Source organism: Chenopodium album, chromosome 2 (assembly GCF_948465745.1).
Source record: "Chenopodium album chromosome 2, dcCheAlbu1.1, whole genome shotgun sequence".
Classification (NCBI taxonomy): Eukaryota; Viridiplantae; Streptophyta; class Magnoliopsida; order Caryophyllales; family Amaranthaceae; genus Chenopodium; species Chenopodium album.
The window spans coordinates 80821464-80840850 of record NC_137835.1 but is presented as its reverse complement, the minus strand read 5'-3'; the positions used below and the strand labels follow the sequence as shown (position 1 = coordinate 80840850).

General features: G+C 32.4%; 3 protein-coding genes across 4 annotated transcripts in view; 1 reads left to right on the top strand and 2 right to left on the bottom strand.

The window, feature by feature from the left end:
- Positions 1–142: 142 nt before the first annotated feature.
- Positions 143–6598, bottom strand: LOC145577433 (bidirectional sugar transporter SWEET6a-like). The gene is made up of 5 exons (XM_081634869.1): positions 6551–6598; positions 1099–1320; positions 808–969; positions 602–721; positions 143–424 (listed from the first exon to the last, which is right to left on the bottom strand). The coding sequence occupies exons 1-5, from the start codon at positions 6596–6598 to the stop codon at positions 275–277; spliced, it is 702 nt and encodes a 233-aa protein (XP_081490995.1). The 3' UTR covers positions 143–274.
- A 2341-nt stretch (positions 6599–8939) lies between these two features.
- LOC145577426 (RING-H2 finger protein ATL65-like) lies at positions 8940–9461 on the top strand. Its single transcript, XM_081634856.1, has one exon. It carries the CDS (start codon positions 8940–8942, stop codon positions 9459–9461), a length of 522 nt encoding a protein of 173 aa, XP_081490982.1.
- An 8068-nt stretch (positions 9462–17529) lies between these two features.
- Positions 17530–19387, bottom strand: part of LOC145589534 (protein DELETION OF SUV3 SUPPRESSOR 1(I)-like) — a 28121-nt gene continuing 26263 nt past the window's right edge. For both annotated transcript variants that reach the window (XM_081646143.1, XM_081646150.1), the window contains one exon: positions 17530–17966. In XM_081646143.1, coding sequence (XP_081502269.1) covers positions 17833–17966 — 134 coding nt within the window. In that variant the 3' untranslated portion in view covers positions 17530–17832. The remainder of the gene's footprint in view (positions 17967–19387) is intronic.

The window sequence follows — 19387 nt, the reverse complement described above, 5'->3', positions numbered from 1 at the left end:
TTTTTTTTTCAAAGGCTTTGAATGAATTTTTTTTTTTTTTTTAGGACAAAGGCCGGCCCAACTTTAAAAATATAATGCATCCTTTAACTTCTTTCTCGTTGTATCCTTAAAACATCTCATGCATAAATAACAAACGCTTGAATAATAAAAACAAAATTGATTACTAAAATAAATTGTATTGAAAACTTGCATAAATATAAATTTAAGAATTCACTAAAACAACCTCGGCAAAACTCTTTCCTAATAAACTACTTGAAAAAAAAAATTGATAACACTAAACTTCTTCAATTGGCTTGCTTGGTGGGAGTTCAACTTGTGAAGGCTTCACTGCATCCAATTTGCTGGATTTTGGTGTAGTCTTGTAGTAAGTTCCATACAAGATTAGCTGAATTATGCCAGAAATTGCTCCCAAGCCATTAGGAACCTGCCATGATAATCGCAAAAGTAATTAATTATGGAATATAGTAATCATCGTGTATACTAATAAAATTTATGACTTTGAATGTTATCACCTGTGGGGTATTACAAAATTTTAATAAAAACGAAAAATATAGGGTATTACAAAATTTTAATAAAAAACGAAGAAAAGCTAGTTACGTACCACCATCCAAAAATCGATGTGGATGAATGCATAAGCAGTCCAGCAAACACCATTTAAGAATCCCGCAAGAGTTAAAAAGAATGGCATGTATTCCACACTTTTAGTTCTTATCACTTTTCTCTGTAATTAAAAAGATCATGTATTAGTCTCGTTTCATAAATCTTACATAAATTTTGAAATCTTATAAGATGGTTTAGAAAACGTACCATGACTGTCAATGGTGAAAAATACATAGAAACATTAAAGACGACACAGAAAGCTCCAACAAAGATGGTCCTCTTATCGGTGTTGTGGAATATAAATAATGTTAAAAGCACTACTGCCACAAATAAGACAACCTCCCCAAGCAAAATCCAAGCGATAAATTTCTGCAACAAACAAAAATGTTATAATACATTAATATTCACATTATATTCTATGTACAAATTATATAATCACATTACTAGTTCAAATTCATGATGTTAATCGAATGGAAAAAGAAATATACGAAGTATTACCCTTTTAGAATTAGAGGCATAAGTGAGAAAGATGGCAAGGTAAATGAGCTCAATGCCCAACCCAATGCCATTGATAGTAGTAACAAGGATGTTATTTGGATGGACAAAGGGAAGACCATAAAGACACCAAAATAAACAGTTTATGACCGTGCATAGGTATGGATCCGGCTTGAACTCTTCCACAGACTTGTTCTTGATAATTCTCAAAAATGTAGGTCTGTAATTAGTAATTCAAACACATATAAATATTATACAAGTATAATAAAATTTTGACGAAAAAAAAGTTTTAAAATTAATTAAGATCTAATTTACACCGCGAGTTTTTGAAGTGTGAAACATAAATACTTACACAGGAGAAAGGAACAATCCAAAAGAGATGACATTTCCTATAACACAAAGTAGATAAATGTTGTTGCGTTAAATTTAAGTGAAACACAATAATTTGGTAAAAAAAAATAAAAATAATCAAGTAATATTTGTATAATTGTTTAATGAAATATAAGGCAAAAAGGTAAATAATTATATGTACCTATAATTCCAAGGGTGTTTCTGATTGCGTTAGGGCTCACCATGTTGTTGTAATTTCAGCACTTGCTCTGAATCAAAATCACAATTAGAGAGGATTTTATGATACAAAAAAAAAAAAAAAAAAAAAAAAGGGTTCAATTGTATTTATTTCACTTTTGTGAATTAGAAAATATCAATTAATTTGAGACTTTTCACGTATCAAGCAATAAATCATAGAATTGATTATGGTAAAACTGATAAGATCAGTGAATTAAAAGTGAATTATGACTCTGCAATGTATCTAATAAAGAACTTATTTGGGTTATGTTTGTGAGTGATTAATGGGGTAGGCAGTTAAGTGAAGATTATACTCCGTAGCAGGAATTAGTAGGAAAATTATTAATTAAAATAGGTTAATGTAAATATTTAATCTTGGGATCCGTTAAATACGAGGTAGCATAGCCACTTGTTATTCTCTTTAAATCCAAGTATAGTGGCTTTTTCATCGGATTGTACAAGGTATTACTAGACAAGTATCACTCAAACATAATTATAAATTACAATTGTTTTTAAGAAAGAAAATAGGAAGAAAATATATCTTTCTGATTATGAACAAGTCAAATTCGTCCGATTTCAAGTTTCAATTAGGTCAAGTCAATAAGAATTAAGAATAATAAATTAATACAAACCAATTTTTTTAATGGATATATGTTTCTTTAAAGGCGAAACAAGATAAACCAATTCTTTTTAATTGTACTAATTACTCGTGATTCCTCTTTGTATCATTAATTCATAAAATCATAACTACATTGCATTAAAAAAAAACACATAATTCATAATATTATTTTTGTAACAGATAAACAAACGTTATGATGATTATCCTATTTGAAAGAATCAAATTAAAAACAAAATTACCAAGATTAATTACATGAATATGCTTTTACTTGCACACAAACCGCAAACTACATCATAATTTTCTTAGGTTGATAGCATGAAAAATCCATTAGTATAGTCTTTTTAAGGTCAAACTCAAATATAGTTTTTTTATGAAGGATTGAGAGAAAAAACTACAATTTGTAATTACAATATTGTAACAAGAAAACATAATTCTTACGAAGGATTAAGAGGAAATACTACACTACATAATAACTAATACGGAGTAACTAATAACATTATCGAAAGTTCTAAGTGATGAAGAACAAAAAGAGAAGTTGCAATTACATAATTTGAACGAGAGAAAAGAGAGCTTACTAGATTCTACGAATTGTTTTTTGAGAATTTCTGAATTTCGAAGTATGAATTTTTTTGTGTTTAGATTATGGACTTATGGTCGATGGATATTAAGTATTTATAGGGCTTTGGATGACACAATTTTGGTGAAGTTAATTTGTTTTACAAGTCATACCTAAGTTAAATTGGCTTAGGAAAACACGTTTTATATTGCAAATCAAATTACCTTAATTATCTGGTATTGAAACAGATTCTTTTTATAAATTGTAATAATTGGTTAAATTCGTATGATGATATTTATTTTCATTCTAAAATAGGATAATTATTATTCTTTCCAGTTTAGGATTATGATATCCAATCAAATACAACTTCTTGGCGGATTAGTTTGTTGGCGTGGAGATATTGTTTGGCTTTAATAATTTTAATTTTAATTTTATAAATATGGAAATTTTGGTTTTCTTAAAAAAATATCATATAAACTAAGACAAATTATCCTAATCAACTTTGTTTGAACTTTTTTTTAATTTTTTATTTATTTTCTAACATGAAATCTTAATGGTGTATGAGAAGTTTATGATAATATATTTTTATCATTGTATTTGTAAAATTTAATTTTTATTTGAAATCACTTTTTTTTTTTTTTTATCCGAATGAACTTGTATACCTAAATTCTTATGATGCTATATTTGTAATTCTAGTAATTTGTGTCAATAGTTCCTTTCAAATGAATAATAAGAACCAAATTATTAGGGTACTCGTAATAAAATAAGATAAATTCATACAAAATATAAGTTAAATTTAAAGTAATTATTTTAATAATGCAAAACTCAAATAACTTGAACATAATACATGGTTTAACGTCAAGTCAGTAACATATCAAGGTTTGGTCAATAATTAAGTCTTCGAGTCATCCATTTCTATGATTGTACATTACACCTTTTTTTTTTTTTTTTGGAAAACATACACTATCTATTTATACTTTTTCCCTTTAATTATGAACTGCCAAAATTATTTGAGTTTTAATTTTAGTTTTTTGTCGTTGTCAAGGCAAGTAACGCCTTAATCAATTTAAATTTTGCACAGTAACATTTTTATATAGGGGCCCATAAATATTTATTGTAATTATAATTCATTACAGTTGATTACTCGGTATTAATTTTTTCTTTATACTCCGTTTTATTATTATTCCCTATACCATCTTCAAACAGAAAATTAATTAATTAATTAATTAAGATCTTTACCAATTAAGTAGGGCAAGTAAATAGTCAATCCGTGGCCCTTCAATAGAACTCTACAAATGGAAGGTCAAGATTTTCGTAATTCAAGAAGATATATCTTATCCTTAACTTGTTGATCAAGGGAGGTCAATGATTTATTGCTTCTTTATCCTAATTACGATGTAATTAGCTAACAATTTCATGAGCTGTCGTTATTAATTTTGTAAATAGTCTATGTTAATTGATTTTGTATTATGCTAGCAATTGATAGTTTTCCATATTAAATTCTCCATACAAAGTATATCTATTACTTATCCTATATTCCTATCCTATCTTTTTTATTTTTTTTGGGAAATTATCAATGGTACACCCAAGGTTCGGGCTTTTATCAATGGTACACCAACTTAGTTTTTGTTTATCAGCGGTACACCCAAGGTTTAATACACTTATCTATAGTAACCCTAACGTTAATCAAACGTTAATTAAAGGTTAATTTTAGGTTAATCCACTTAAAATGAAATGACTAATTTGCCCCCCTACTCCAAATACATTAAATCACTCCTTTCAAACCTCAACTACCTATATTAAAAACTCCTAAGTCAGAAGATTGTTCATCCTCTTCTTCCTTCTCACTCTCTCCCTTGTATCTGCTGCTGTGAGGTTCCATAATCGACGGGCGAATTGAACAAAATTCTAGCAAATTCTGCACTTCATTGTTGACCGCTTAAGGCAAGTTTTCATCTGAGTCTTTGATTTTCTGACTTTCGCTTAGTTTTGGTAGTATATGAATTTTTTGTTTAAATGTTGAATTTTAGTTTCCATGTACAATTGTTAGCGAATTATGGTTTAAATTATGCGCAATGTGCCTATGATTATTATTTGTTGCTTTACTGTTGTATTTTTTGCACAAATAATTCGAATTGGGTGTGTTTGAGTAGATATATGTATATTTGTGTGTGAAAAGGGAAAATCAGAAAGGAGGGAAACTATATATAGAGGAAGAGGGGGTGGGTAGGGTAGAGTACATTAAGGAGGGAAAATGAAGAGGGGAAAAAAAGGGAGGGAATTTTTTAAGTTAAAAAAATCGAATTAAACCCCAACTTAACTTTTACTTAACGTTTGTTTAACGTTAAGTGTATAGTTGATAATCGTGTGAAACCTTGGGTGTACCGCGATTAACAAAAACTAAGTTGGTGTACCATTGATAAAAGCCCGAACCTTGGGTGTACCATTGATAATTTCCCCTTTTTTATTATTATATTTAATTAATAATTAATTTTAGATTTTTGTTTGAGGAAACTAGGGAGAAGGAGTTATATGACAAAAATATTTGAGGGTACATTGGTAATTTTGTTATTTTAAAGATCTTGGGAAAAACAAATGGGTTATTTTTTTTAGGACTAAAATTAGGCCAAATGCGTTGTTATTTCAGGGATGGAGTGAGTAAATACCTTACTAATTGACCACTAATAATTTGTTTCCAATTTTGTTATAAATGTAAGATTTTTTATTTTTTTTTTAATTAATATTCCGTGTATGGAATAAGAAGATAGGAACACACATATCATAGGATGATAGGAGTATCTATTATAAGTATTACAAAGTTAGTATCTTTCATATTCATATAGTCATCATCCATCTTGGGATTATATCTTGCTCTTTTTAGGTTTTGGGATTATTAGATTAGTACTCTGTAACTTTTTTTTTTTTTTTTTTTTTTTTTTTGAAGGAAATTGGATCAACTAATGACTTTAAAAGCCTTATTTAATTTCTTCAAAAAAAATAAAGTTTTTTTTCTTCTTGATTTTTTCCCAAGGATTCCTTCTAGCTGGATATTATGAGTCGTGACTCGTGAGCTTTTAAATGTTGATTTGATGGCCCTCTTGAGATGGTGTTTATGAATATGCTAATACACTAATACACATCAATTTGGATATTGCATTTTATTTAATTTTTGAGAAAAGAATATGCAAATTAATCATCCTTTAATTTGTTCTCCGTTACTAGTGCTCCATTTATATAATCATTCCTTTTGTTGTTGATGATACATAATGCAAAAAATAAAAAACCCTTATCTTCGCGTGTGACTCTAATTCCTCATTCCAACAATTTCTCTCGCTCCTCAAAAGCCCACTGATAGAGAATATCCATAGAATATTCTCATCCTAGGTTTAGGATATATTTTGTATAAGATTATCTTTGATATCTGTACATATCTTATAGTTACCTAATAGTTACCTAATATGATTAGGTTTCTCATTGTAACCCTATAAATATTGATCAATGGAAATCACTCTGATCAAGGAGTTTATATTATCTGACATGGTATCAGAGCTTAGGTTAGATCTTGGTATTATATACAAAAATTCTCACCCTGCCGGTGGGTTAGAAAATTAAACCCACCGGCGGGATATACAAAGTTTTTTATGCTTACGCAAACACACATATAGATTTTTTTTTCTTTTCTCAAAGTTTTTTTTTTAGAATCTTTATACAACCTTGCGCCTCCCACCAACAGTAGCAATCGCGAAATCCTCCTCCATCATTGTTGGCAATCGCATACACTACCGCCTTCCACTACTGGCAGTAACCACATCTGCCAACCTACTTCATGTGCCGCACTCTATTTCCACCTCCCCATGACCAACAATGATTCTTACATTGCCTCGTTGGTTTTTTTAACACATAATCACATAGATTTTGTTTTGGTGGTGGTATATCACAATAAGGTCAACTTTTGCACATCTCTTTTGCTATCAAGTTAGCTCCTTTTATTGTTGCAGCACTTGGAATCTTTGTGGAGTATTACTTCTTGCTACTTGGTTTCTCTTTTGAGAATTGATTAATTTCAAGCGATGGAATTTAATCTTTTCTTGCGCAATTTTATTTGTTTTTCTTCAACTGTGATTTCACGTAGTAGTGTAGTGTCTTCTCCCCGATGATGGTTTGATCCCTTAACTTATTCTCTGGATCTGCAACTTGGCCCAAGTATATGCGTGACTCTTCTCCTTCGGCCTAAAAGCGCATATCTCTACTATACGTAGGTCGTGGTTGTTGCTTCTCATCGTCATCACCAGCACACGTCTACTACTTCTCTTTTGATCATGGGTTACTATACTATCCTTACCGTTCGATGCGTGATTCAGATCCAGTCTGAGCATTCGATTTTCTCCCGCTCTGACTGCGGGGGTGTGATAGAGAATATCCATAGAATATTATCATCCTAGGTTTAGAATATATTTTGTATAAGATTATCTTTGATATCTGTACATATCTTATATATTATCTGACACTCACCCTCAAGTACATATGTAAGTAATTTCCGTAGCTTTTCATATAGGATGGTTGGTGTAGTCTATGGTACCAAACCGTGCATAAAAATTTCTTGTTTTAGAAAAGATGTTCATATAATTATATAAATGACTTATTTGATGATTTGTGTTTGAATGAAATTATTGATCCAACGTAGCAAAAGATAAATCAAGCTTTCATATTATTATCTTGCAAGTTGGTAAGTTGACATTTTTGCCTAGGACAAATTGTGTAAAAGTTATTTTGAGGAATGATAATGATTATTTAATAGCCCCCTTTCATCTCATTCATTAGAGAAAATGATAATGATGTTGATCAAGCAACTCAATATATGCTTTATACGCGTCGTTACATTATTATTTTAAGCAAAAAGATGGTGACAATATCCTTTACCAATAGCTGTCCATCAATTGCCTTTTTTCCTTTGAGTGTAGTGCTTCTTGTTAGATTAATCAAGTTTGGTTATCTTAGTTAGAGCCCTTTTTCCTTCTTTGGAAATTAAATTCAAATGAAATTCAAATCAAAATTTTCTATTAAAAGTTATATGATTTTACATACTTTACGACATTTTAATTAATTATATAAGAAGAATTTTTATACTTTATGACAATTTATTGAAGTATATGTATGTTTTTCAAATTAATGTATTATCTATGACATTTTAATTAATCAATAGATATTCCTAAAACAAACAATAGATAAATTTAGTAAATAGGACAATTTCATGATTATTTTAATACCATTTTAATTCCAGAGTTATATTTCAAGTCAACTATTTTCGGATGATAGAAAATGTGTCTTCAATTTAAATTTTTTTAAAAATTAATACAAAATAAAATACAAGTAATGTGTTTCTAATTCAAATATAAACATTGTTCTTAATCTCAATATCAAAAGCATACATTATATTGTGGGACGAGTGGACATTACCTGTTTGGTAGTTTACATAAGATTTTCACAAGAAGTAAATTCGTACTTGGACACTACTTGGACCGTAGTACTTATAAAATCAATAATTTATTCACACTATCATTAAAAACAAGTCTAATTGGTGATTCTAAATAAGTGCATTAAAGAATATATATAAGCACCAAATAAAGAATTTAGTTCCACGTCAAGTGGACCACCTTTTAGATTTCTACTCTTCCTACAAATATATTATGTCATTAGCCTACAAAAATCACATCTAAAACATTCTCATTTTTCATCCCTCTTTCATCAATTCTCTCGATTTATATTAGCCACCTCTCAAAAAGAAAAAAAAAAGAAAAATAAAAAAACAACAAAAAAACCCTTCCTTTATGCTTCCATTTTTATTCATTCTTCCTTCCTAAAAACAAAACAAAACCCAATTAGAAGAACAATTATGATGCATAAATATGATTATTTCATCAAATCTTGGAGAATTAGGAGGGAAATCAATGAAATTAAACAAATTTTGGGCGAAATTTGACCGAGGAGAGATTATCATAAATCATCAAACACCATCATGAATGATCATATTTGAAGCCCTCCTCAAATTTTAATTTGGTAAATCCTGTTTTGACAAAGACAGAATATAGGATATATATGGTAATGGAGATTATCATATCTGTATTCTTGTTATTTTGTGGAATTGCAATTTTGGTAATAATTCATATTTGTATTGTTGGGAGGGCATTTAGTAGAGGTTTTGGAGCAGATGGTGTCCCTTACATTAAGGGTGCAGGCATGACTCTGCAAGACCTTAAGAAACTGCCGTGTTTCGAGTACAGCAAACAACAGACAGTTTCAGAGAAAGAAACTTCTGCTGCTGCGGCTGCTGCTGCTGCTTGTGAGGCTGCGGCTGCTGCTGCTGAGGCTGCTAATACTGATGCTGCAATCCTTGATTGCGCGGTTTGTTTAGACAGTTTCGAGGTTGGTGATTACTGCAGAAGTCTGCCTAATTGTCACCATTACTTTCATGTTCAGTGTGTTGATGTTTGGCTAACCAAATCACCATTCTGTCCGGTCTGTCGAACCTGCACTGTCATCAAGCTGTCGCCTAAAGTTGTCTCCAGTGTAGGCGATGCAGGACGCAATGCTACATCACCCAATGTCGCGGTTGATCTGTGTTAGGTACAAGTGTGAGTATGTTTGTCGCACATTCAAAGTTGCAGACGAAAGCCTCTTAGTTAGGCTTTGTCTGCTGGGTTATCTCTCTATTCATAAACAATTGGTGTAATAATAAAGTTGTAGTATTAGATTTCATGTTCTGTTATTGTATGTCTAGTTTAAAATTCACAGGCTTGTAAATTTATTTGGTTGGGATGAGGAGATATTGTTAGCCTGATGATACTTGTACATATAGGTTGTCTTTGTATGGCATTATATGCTGCTATGAGTTATGCATCCAATTCGGGTTTTTTAGCGAGTATTTCAGCCATAAATTCCTTGTATAAATCCTACTAGGGCCGGGGCAGAGTTTAGCTAGTGAGGTTCAGATGTACACAATTAGAGACTAGAGCGGCGTTTTTCTTTCAATATATGATGGACTACCTAGTTCTCCCCAGTCTTTAAAAATCGAAAGTCTAGTATATAACTAATTAGTATGCAAATAGCAACATTACATGTAACATGATACATCAATTTCTTATTTAGTGACCTTATACTAAAATTGGGTGATAAGATATTTCTTCACATTGATTGGTTATGTTCTTGAAAATGGCTCTAGCTAAATGGAATTTTGTAAGCGTTCCAAACAACATAGAAAAATAGCTGTACAAGCCAATTAACAGGACAAATCTTGCAGCTGGTCCTCTTGATGATATAGAATTGAGTGCTTTAATTTGCAGATATTTTTCTTTATGATTAAGATATCGATAAGATGGATCTTTTCATCTTTTGATGAGTCATGTGTTAGTCATATGGGTCCCAACAATGCTATTAAAAACTGTTTTACAAACGTGTAGTAACAATCTCAATTAGGACAAGTGTATCATTTCTTGCACATTCTTATTTCTTACCATTGTTGAATTGATAATGTAATAAAAATAGTCTTGTAAGGTGACTACTAGATTCAAATCTAGGTAGCACCTCATTTGACACTTTTAGTTTTATGCTTCTGAAATAGTTTGAAGTTTGGTACCAAAATTTAGCTTCACCCAAAATAGAAATCATCGTCGATTATACCCATCTTTGACTATGAATATACCTAAACACCCAAAGATATTCACGGGTATCAAAGATTTGATTTTAATGATTCTTCTAATCTTAATTACCATGCATGGAAAGATCGACAACTCGTTCAATTATTATATTCACAAGTTACCTGTAAAATTGAATATTATTCACATATATCATTGCTCTTTTTGAAGAAAAAAAAAACGATATAATAAGCCCTAATATCTACATATAAAGAGCTAAAATTGGAAATAATAAATGAAATAAAACATTATTACAAAATATATTCCATGTGGATGTTCATTATCATTAGTAACTCCCTAGTATTATGCCACCCATTGTAACCCCCATATGTAATTACCTCTATTGTAACCCCCGCTTAAATGGAATCTTAATTTCCATGAAGGTTACATACTTACATTATGTATATATATATAGCATGGACAAATCAAAGGATAGACAATACAATTACCATCTACATCTCTCTCTAATCTTCTCCCTTTTCCCCTTATTTTATAATACGTTATCAGCACCATACTCTAAACGAAACTATTACATTGATCACTCCGTAAGTATACTAGCCAAGAAAAAAGTCCAAAGGTATTATATGATGCTAGGAACTGTTTCATATCTTGATATGATGTCGTGGTTACATACCTTCTAAAGATTTCATCAATATTGGCTTTTAAATATACGTGTCTATATATGTCATTCATATCCTTCACCTTATATGCCTTCGGTTTTGTTTTTTTACAAGGTTGTATGTTAGGTTACAATATGCTTTTATGATTATTAGTTTATGATTATTAGATTTCTTGCGTATTAATTTTGCTTCTGACTTGTTCCTGACTATCAAATTATGTTATAATATACTACTCTAATTGTGACTTGCGTATTATGTTCCTGATTATTAGATTTCTGACTTGGGTATTAATTATGCTATAACATAATTTGTGATACCACATACTACTCTAATTGTGGTTGTAATATGTTTTTGTGCTTGTACGAATGAGCTTAGCCATGTTATTTTATTTGCATACATTTTTCTTATCAACCATTATGTTATGATATGTATATGTTTGATATTTTATGAGATCTAATTTTGCTTATTATTTTATATAGTGAAAAATGTCGAATCTTGCCAAGCTTGAATTTGTGGCCCTTGATATTACTGGAAAGAACTATTTATCATGGGTGTTAGATGCTAAAATACACCTAGATGCTAAAGGTCTTGGTGAAACCATTAAGGAGGGTAATAAAGCAACACTCCAAGATAAGGCAAAGGCCATGATATTCCTTCGCCATCACCTCCATGAAGGACTCAAAAATGAATATTTAACTGTGAAAGACCCACAAATCCTTTGGAGTAATCTAAAGGAAAGGTATGACCACCAAAAAACGGTGATACTACCTAGAGCTCGTTATGATTGGTTGAATTTGAGATTGCAAGATTTTAAATCTGTTAGTGAATATAACTCAGCTATGTTTAAAATCACTTCTAAGTTGCAATTATGTGGAGAAAATATTACTGATTCAGAAATGCTTGAAAAGACATACTCCACTTTCCATGCAAATAATATTGTCCTGCAGACATAATATAGAGAAAAAGGTTTTAAAAAATATTCTGAATTAATATCTTGTCTTCTTGTGGCTGAGCAAAATAACGAGTTGTTAATGAAAAATCATGAATCACGTCCTACTGGCTCTACTCCATTCCCTGAAGTGAATGTGACAACCCATAACGGGAAAGAAACTAAAAACAGAGACCATTCCAACAGTAGTGGTCGAGGTAGAGGTCGTGGTCGCAGTCGTGGCCAATGGCGTGGTCGCGGTCGTGGGCGTGGTTTTAGTGGATATGGTAGAGGTTGTGGAGGTCATTACCCAAATTCACATTCCCACCAGAAGTGGGAACGTAGGGATGATAAAGAGAAAAGTGAGACCAATATATGTTACCGTTGTGGAGGAAAAGGCCATTGGTCTCGGGTTTGTAGAACTCCAAAGCATCTTGTTGAACTTTATCAAGAATCCATTGAAGAAAGTGGAGGCAAACCTTGTTCTTGAAGATGGTGAAGGTGATTTTGATTTTGGCAATGCAAATCATTTTGATGTTGCTGATTTCCTTACTTCCCCAGAAGGGAATAATTTTGATTTTGGCAGTACAACTCATTTAGAAGTTGGTGATTTCTTCAATGCCCCGGAAGGGAATAATTAAATTTATATTATTTTGTGTCAACTTTAAGTATTAGACTTTATCTAGTTATTTACTTATTTTAATTTCTATGGTTGTAATAAGGACTTTTGCTTTATGAATTTATGAACTATTTGGGTGTTTTTATTGATTTATTTATTTATCATCTTTATTTTTATGCTTAACATTTTGACATATATTTTATTTCATGAAGAACATGGATATTACTCAAGTTCAGTTTGCTATGAATGGTGAAGAATTATGTCTTGCTGACAGTGCAACTACTCATACAATACTTAGAAATAAAAAATATTTCTCTAATTTGATGATGAAAAGGATTAATGTGAGTACCATATCGGGTAGTACAAATATCATTGAGGGCTCCGGAAGAGCCACTATAAAACTGCCTTGGGGAACTGAAATTAAAATAATTGATGCTTTATACTCCCCATTGTCTCAAAGAAATTTATTAAGTTTTAAGGATATTCGCAACAATGGTTATCATATTGAGACAATCAATGAAGAAAATAACGAATTCCTTCAAATCACAAATATAACTCAAGGCACAAAACATGTTTTGGAGAAACTCCCTACATTCTCCAGTGGTTTGTACTACACAAAAATCAATACTATTGAAACTCATGCTATAGTAAACCAGAAGTTTACTGATAATTTTGTTGTTTGGCATGACCGGTTAGGCCATCCCGGTTCAATAATGATGCGAAAAATAATTACGAATTCATGTGGACATTCTTTGAAGAGCCAGCAAATTCTTCATAATAATTTTTCATGTGCTGCTTGCTCAGAAGGCAAGTTGATAATTCGCCCATCACCAGCTAAAATTAATTTTGAATCAATTAGTTTTCTGGAACGTATACAAGGAGATATTTGTGGGCCCATACATCTCCCATGTGGACCATTTAGATATTTTATGGTTTTAATTGATGCATCAACTAGATGGTCACATGTGTCTTTGTTATCAACTCGTAACCTGGCGTTTGCGAGATTACTTGCCCAATTGATTAAGTTACGGGCACATTTTCCAGATACTCCCATTAAGACTATTCGGCTTGATAATGCTGGTGAATTTACATCTCAAGCTTTCAATGATTATTGCATGTCCATTGGGAAAAATGTTGAACATCCTGTAGCTCATGTTCATACACAAAACGGTTTGGCAGAGTCATTAATTAAACGTATTCAGTTAATTGCTAGACCATTGCTTATGAAATCCAATCTCCCAATTTCTGCTTGGGGACATGCTATATTACATGCAGAAGCACTAATTCGCATTAGGCCAACAAGTTATCACAAGTTCTCCCCATTACAATTGGTTTATGGTCAGGAACCAAATATTTCCCATCTAAGAATTTTTGGATGTGCGGTTTATGTTCCAATAGCTCCACCACAACGCTCTAAGATGGGTCCTCAAAGGAGGATGGGAATATATGTTGGGTTTGAATCCCCGTCAATAATTAAATATCTTGAGCCTACAACAGGGGATTTATTTACGGCTCGTTTTGCAGATTGTCATTTTAACGAGTCACTTTTCCCAACATTAGGGGGAGAAAAGAGAGAGTTGGAAAAAGAAATTAAATGGAATGAATTATCGTTATCTTATCTTGATCCTCGAACTAAACAATGTGAACTAGAAGTCCAAAAGATAATTCATTTACAAAGTTTAGCAAATCAATTGCCAGACTCGTTTGCTGACCCCAAAAGAGTGACCAAGTCACATATTCCAGCTGTAAATGCTCCATTTAAAATAGATGTCCCGAAAGGACAAAATAAATTTTCTAATGAGTCTAAACCACGTCAGAAACGTGGAAGACCAATAGGTTCCAAAGATAAGAATCCTCGGAAAAGAAAAGGAGCATTGATTGATGATGGTCAAATTGAAGAAACAATTTCTGAAGGATCTCCAGAAGAGAATTTAGACATGATACAAGAAGAAATTCAGGTACCTGATAATGAAGAAATTTCAACAAATTATATCATGTCTGGAATTACATGGAACCGAAATCAAATCGACGTCGATGATGTTTTTGCATGCAATGTAGCATTAGATGTTATGGATAATAATGAGGATCATGAACCAAAATCCATTGAAGAATGTAGACAAAGAAATGATTGGCCAAAATGGAAAAAAGCAATTGAATCAGAATTAAAATCTCTTGGAAAAAGAGAAGTATTCGGACCTGTAGTCCGTACACCTGAAGGTGTAAAACCAGTGGGATATAAATGGGTTTTTGTGCGAAAGAGAAATGAAAAGGGTGAAGTTGTAAGATATAAGGCACGCTTAGTTGCACAAGGATTCTCACAAAGACCTGGTATTGATTATGAGGAGACATATTCTCCTGTGGTGGATGCAACTACTTTTAGATTTTTGATTAGTCTGGCAATAAGAGAAGGACTTGACTTACGTTTGATGGATGTAGTCACAACTTATTTATATGGCCCACTGGATAATGACATTTACATGAAGCTCCCAGAAGGATTCAAGCTGCCAGAAGCAGCAAAATCTAGTTCTTGAGAACATTTCTGTATTAAATTGAACAAATCTCTTTATGGATTGAAACAATCTGGGCGTATGTGGTATAACCGTCTAAGTGAGTATTTGTCAAAGGAAGGTTATAAGAATGATCCTATTTGCCCATGTATTTTTGTAAAGAAATTTGGATCGGGATTTGTTATAATTGCAGTGTATGTTGATGATTTGAATATCATTGGAACTCCTGAAGAGATTTCAGTGACTGTCAATTATTTAAAGAAAGAATTCGAAATGAAAGATCTTGGAAAGACAAAATTTTGCTTAGGGTTACAAATAGAGCACCTAGAGAATGGAATCCTTGTGCATCAATCAACATACATAGAAAAGGTTCTTAAAAGATTTTCTATGGATACAGCACATCCATTGAGCAGTCCTATGGTTGTAAGATCACTTGAAGTAGAGAAAGATCCATTCCGACCTCGGGAAAATGATGAAGAAATTCTGGGTCCTGAAGTACCATATCTTAGTGCAATTGGAGCACTAATGTACCTTGCAAGTCATACACGACCCGACATATCATTTTCAGTTAATTTATTAGCAAGGTTTAGTTCATGTCCAACCCGGAGGCATTGGAATGGGATTAAACATTTACTTCGTTATCTTCAAGGTACGAAGGATATGGGTTTATTTTTCCCAAAGTTGTCCAAAGAAAATTTGATTGGTTTTGCAGATGCAGGTTATTTATCTGATCCTCATAATGGTCGATCACAAACTGGATATGTGTTCACATATGGTGGTACTGCCATTTCTTGGCGTTCTATGAAACAAACCATTGCAGCTACGTCTTCCGATCATTCTGAGATTTTAGCAATTCACGAGGCTAGTCGTGAATGTGTATGGTTAAGGTCGGTAGTTCAACATATAAAAGAAGTTTGTGGTTTATCATCTGGGAAAGAGGCACCGACAACTTTATACGAGGATAATGCAGCTTGTATTGCTCAACTTAAGGAAGGATACATCAAAGGTGACAGAACAAAGCACATCTTACCCAAATTTTTCTTCACTCATGATCTTCAGAAGAATGGAGATATAAATGTTTTGCAGATTCGTTCAAGTGAGAATTTAGCAGACCTATTCACTAAGGCTCTTCCAACCGCAACCTTTAAAAAGTTAGTTTATCGTATTGGATTGCGTCGTCTCAAAGATCTTCAGTGATATAATAATGAGGGGGAGTAATTGCGCGCTGCACTCTTTTTCCCTTATCCATGGTTTTTTTTTTCTCACTGAGTTTTTCCTGGAAAGGTTTTTAATGAGGCAGCATATATGCGCATTAAATATATTTTAGATAATGCCCATCCAAGGGGGAGTATTACAAAATATATTCTATGTGGATGTTCATTATCATTTGTAACTCCCTAGTATTATGCCACCCATTGTAACCCCCATATGTAATTACCTCTATTGTAACCCCCGCTTAAATGGAATCTTAATTTCCATGAAGGTTACATACTTACATTATGTATATATATATAGCATGGACAAATCAAAGGATAGACAATACAATTACCATCTACATCTCTCTCTAATCTTCTCCCTTTTCCCCTTATTTTATAATAATTAATACAATGATCAACCTAAATGTTTATTAGCTAGGTACATACATTATTACCCGAAAAACAAATATTATGACCTTATCAATAATTGAAAGGGTCGTAATTAGCAAATTTTTTAAATAGTAATGGGCACATATAATGGAGTTGGAACAATCATTTATCTGTCCTTTTATTTTTCTTTTTAAGGCTCGTGGTGTCATTTCATATTATTAGCTTTCAAAATCAAAACGAGGACTTTTGAAGTTGGGGGTCGTAACAAGTCCTTCCTGTAAAGAAAAGCTACTCAGCAAAATCAGGCGAAAATACTGAAAACCCAATTGATATTAAATCCGAATGAAAAAGCCACAAACAAAGGTATTGAAACTTGAAAGCATTGTCTAAACTAGCTTGTTAATTGGCCAAAAGCCCGAAATTGATAAAGTAACAGCTAAAAAAAAAAAAAAAAAACTCCGTATCACGTAATAAATTGAAATATACAGAGTACTGTATTATCTTGAATCGGTTAAACTTTCAAAATCTATATTCTATAAAAGCAAGTTAAAATTTTGTACAGGTAAGGAGAAGCTATATTACTATGTTTCCTACATAATCTTTTCAAACTTCAATCTACTGAACCATATTAATTGTAATGGAAAAAAAAAAAAAAAAAAAAAAAGTCAAACCCTTAATAAAAAAACTTCATGAATATTTTTAAGAAAATATACGGTCAACGCATAATGTCAATATAGAATATTGAAAAGCAAAAACTGAAAGCCTAGCCAAACACTGTCGAATAATATACAGTCAAAAGGAAACAGGTTCAACTAATCATAATGGTCCATAGAATCCATAGATGCTCCTAAGATACCAATTAAAAGTTTATCATGACCAACTATCTTCTTCAATTTCCATTTCCATTAATAGAATTTCACATCGCCTGTAATAGAAAATTTGAGACATTTGGAAAACTACGACAGGGATAAAAGGCATCTCAACTGGAATTTCGAGAAAGATGATAATTGGATTGAAAGTAACCAATAGCCATCAGCAACTGATTCATTTCTTTTCAGCAACATTACTCTCAAGCTCCCTCCTTAGCTGCAGAGAGAAGTCATCGTTGACGTCATCATCATCCCAATCGTCTTCCCACTGCTGTGTCACCTCCTTGCCTTCTTCCTTGCTGTCCCACTCTGTTGGAGTAATAAATAATTAATTGTGAAACAAAGCAAGTATAAATCCACATTGAAAGCATAAATTATCCATTTGCAAGGTTACAATTGATTTATCCTCATCAGTCCAAATTCAAAGAAAGTTAACCCAGACATGTTGAATCACAGTACAGACTGAATGAATTTGACAGTTAAGCCTTAAGAGGTGGAGACAATACAGATTACAAGTCCACAGACTGTGGAATCCCTGTGTCCATCACATTCTCCCAAGTTCAAATGCAAAGCTCAATCTACTGCTTACTGAGAACTGCAAAAGTACTGATTCTCTCGATATAATACCAAGTTACCAACTCTGTGTAACCTCAGCACCAGCATAAAAGCATGTGCTCCAAAGATGATGGTAAAAGAGAATGCAAATGTTACATATAAATGACAAAAATTAGAGACTCCATCTATTATATTGCAAGATTGAGTTCAATCAAGTCTTAAAAGCTACAAAATAGTCGAGATGCAACTAGCCAATAAAATCAATGAAATGAGTGTGTAAACCAGACACAGACATTTGGCGTTGGATGACACCTAGCTTCTTGCTAATTCCATACTCAAAGATAGTTAAACATATCAAAAATGCCTATTCTCACTCACCAAATAATCAAATCATTTTGGTAAAATGTATGTTTTCTTTAGTTTCTCTACCAGGCCCCACAAATTACAATGAAATTCTCTTGGAGTGGATGGACTCTTGTTAGCATAAGCTACATAATCCTATCAGAGAAAACAATAATAAACCAGAGTCTGGCATTTTGGTGATGGATGCACACCTAAACTTAACATAATCTAGTTAAATTTATCCAACATACTTATTCTCAATCAACCCAAAATCGAACTATTTTGGTAAAATGTATGTTTTCTTTAGTTTCTCTACAGGGCCTAGCAAACTACAATGAAATTCATTTAGTGTGGGTTATCCAACAGATCTCATTATAGCAAGCTATCCTAATGAACTCAATGGACATTAAAAACTCCTTTTTCTCTATGGAAGGCTGCTCAAGATAATATTTACGGAAAAATCAATGAGGACACACTTCTCAACTCCCAGTAGTTCCTTTGCTATATTAAGGAAACATGGGGTTACAAAGGGAACTTTGCCACACAATGACACAAAAACAGCTGCGGTGGCTTGAGGAGTGCGCCTCCTTGAAGTAAGCTCCCCACAGTTAGGCATGCCACAGGCAAGCCTTCAAAATCAAGAGAGAGGAGGGATCTAAGATTCAAATATACATATACCCTCTATCCCACAAGGTATAAACAGCATCATCATTTGTCATAACCATTTATTCACTGCAACTATCTATACAACTAGAAAATGGTGAAAAAGGAGGAAAGGATAGATGGGGACTATTGTTAATTAGGCGTTGTTTGGTTAGATCATTTGGAATGGA

Bases quoted from the DNA above. Each gene is read 5' to 3' on its own strand.
- LOC145577433 (XM_081634869.1), bottom strand. From the start codon at position 6,598: ATGATGGAGGAGGATTTCGCGATTGCTACTGTTGGTGGGAGGCGCAAG. The intron at 970-1,098 runs GTAATACTTCGT...TGTTTGTTGCAG, and splicing joins ATGCCTCTAATTCTAAAAGG to AAATTTATCGCTTGGATTTT. The intron at 425-601 runs GTACGTAACTAG...TTATCATGGCAG, and splicing joins ACATCGATTTTTGGATGGTG to GTTCCTAATGGCTTGGGAGC.
- LOC145577426 (XM_081634856.1), top strand. From the start codon at position 8,940: ATGGAGATTATCATATCTGTATTCTTGTTATTTTGTGGAATTGCAATT.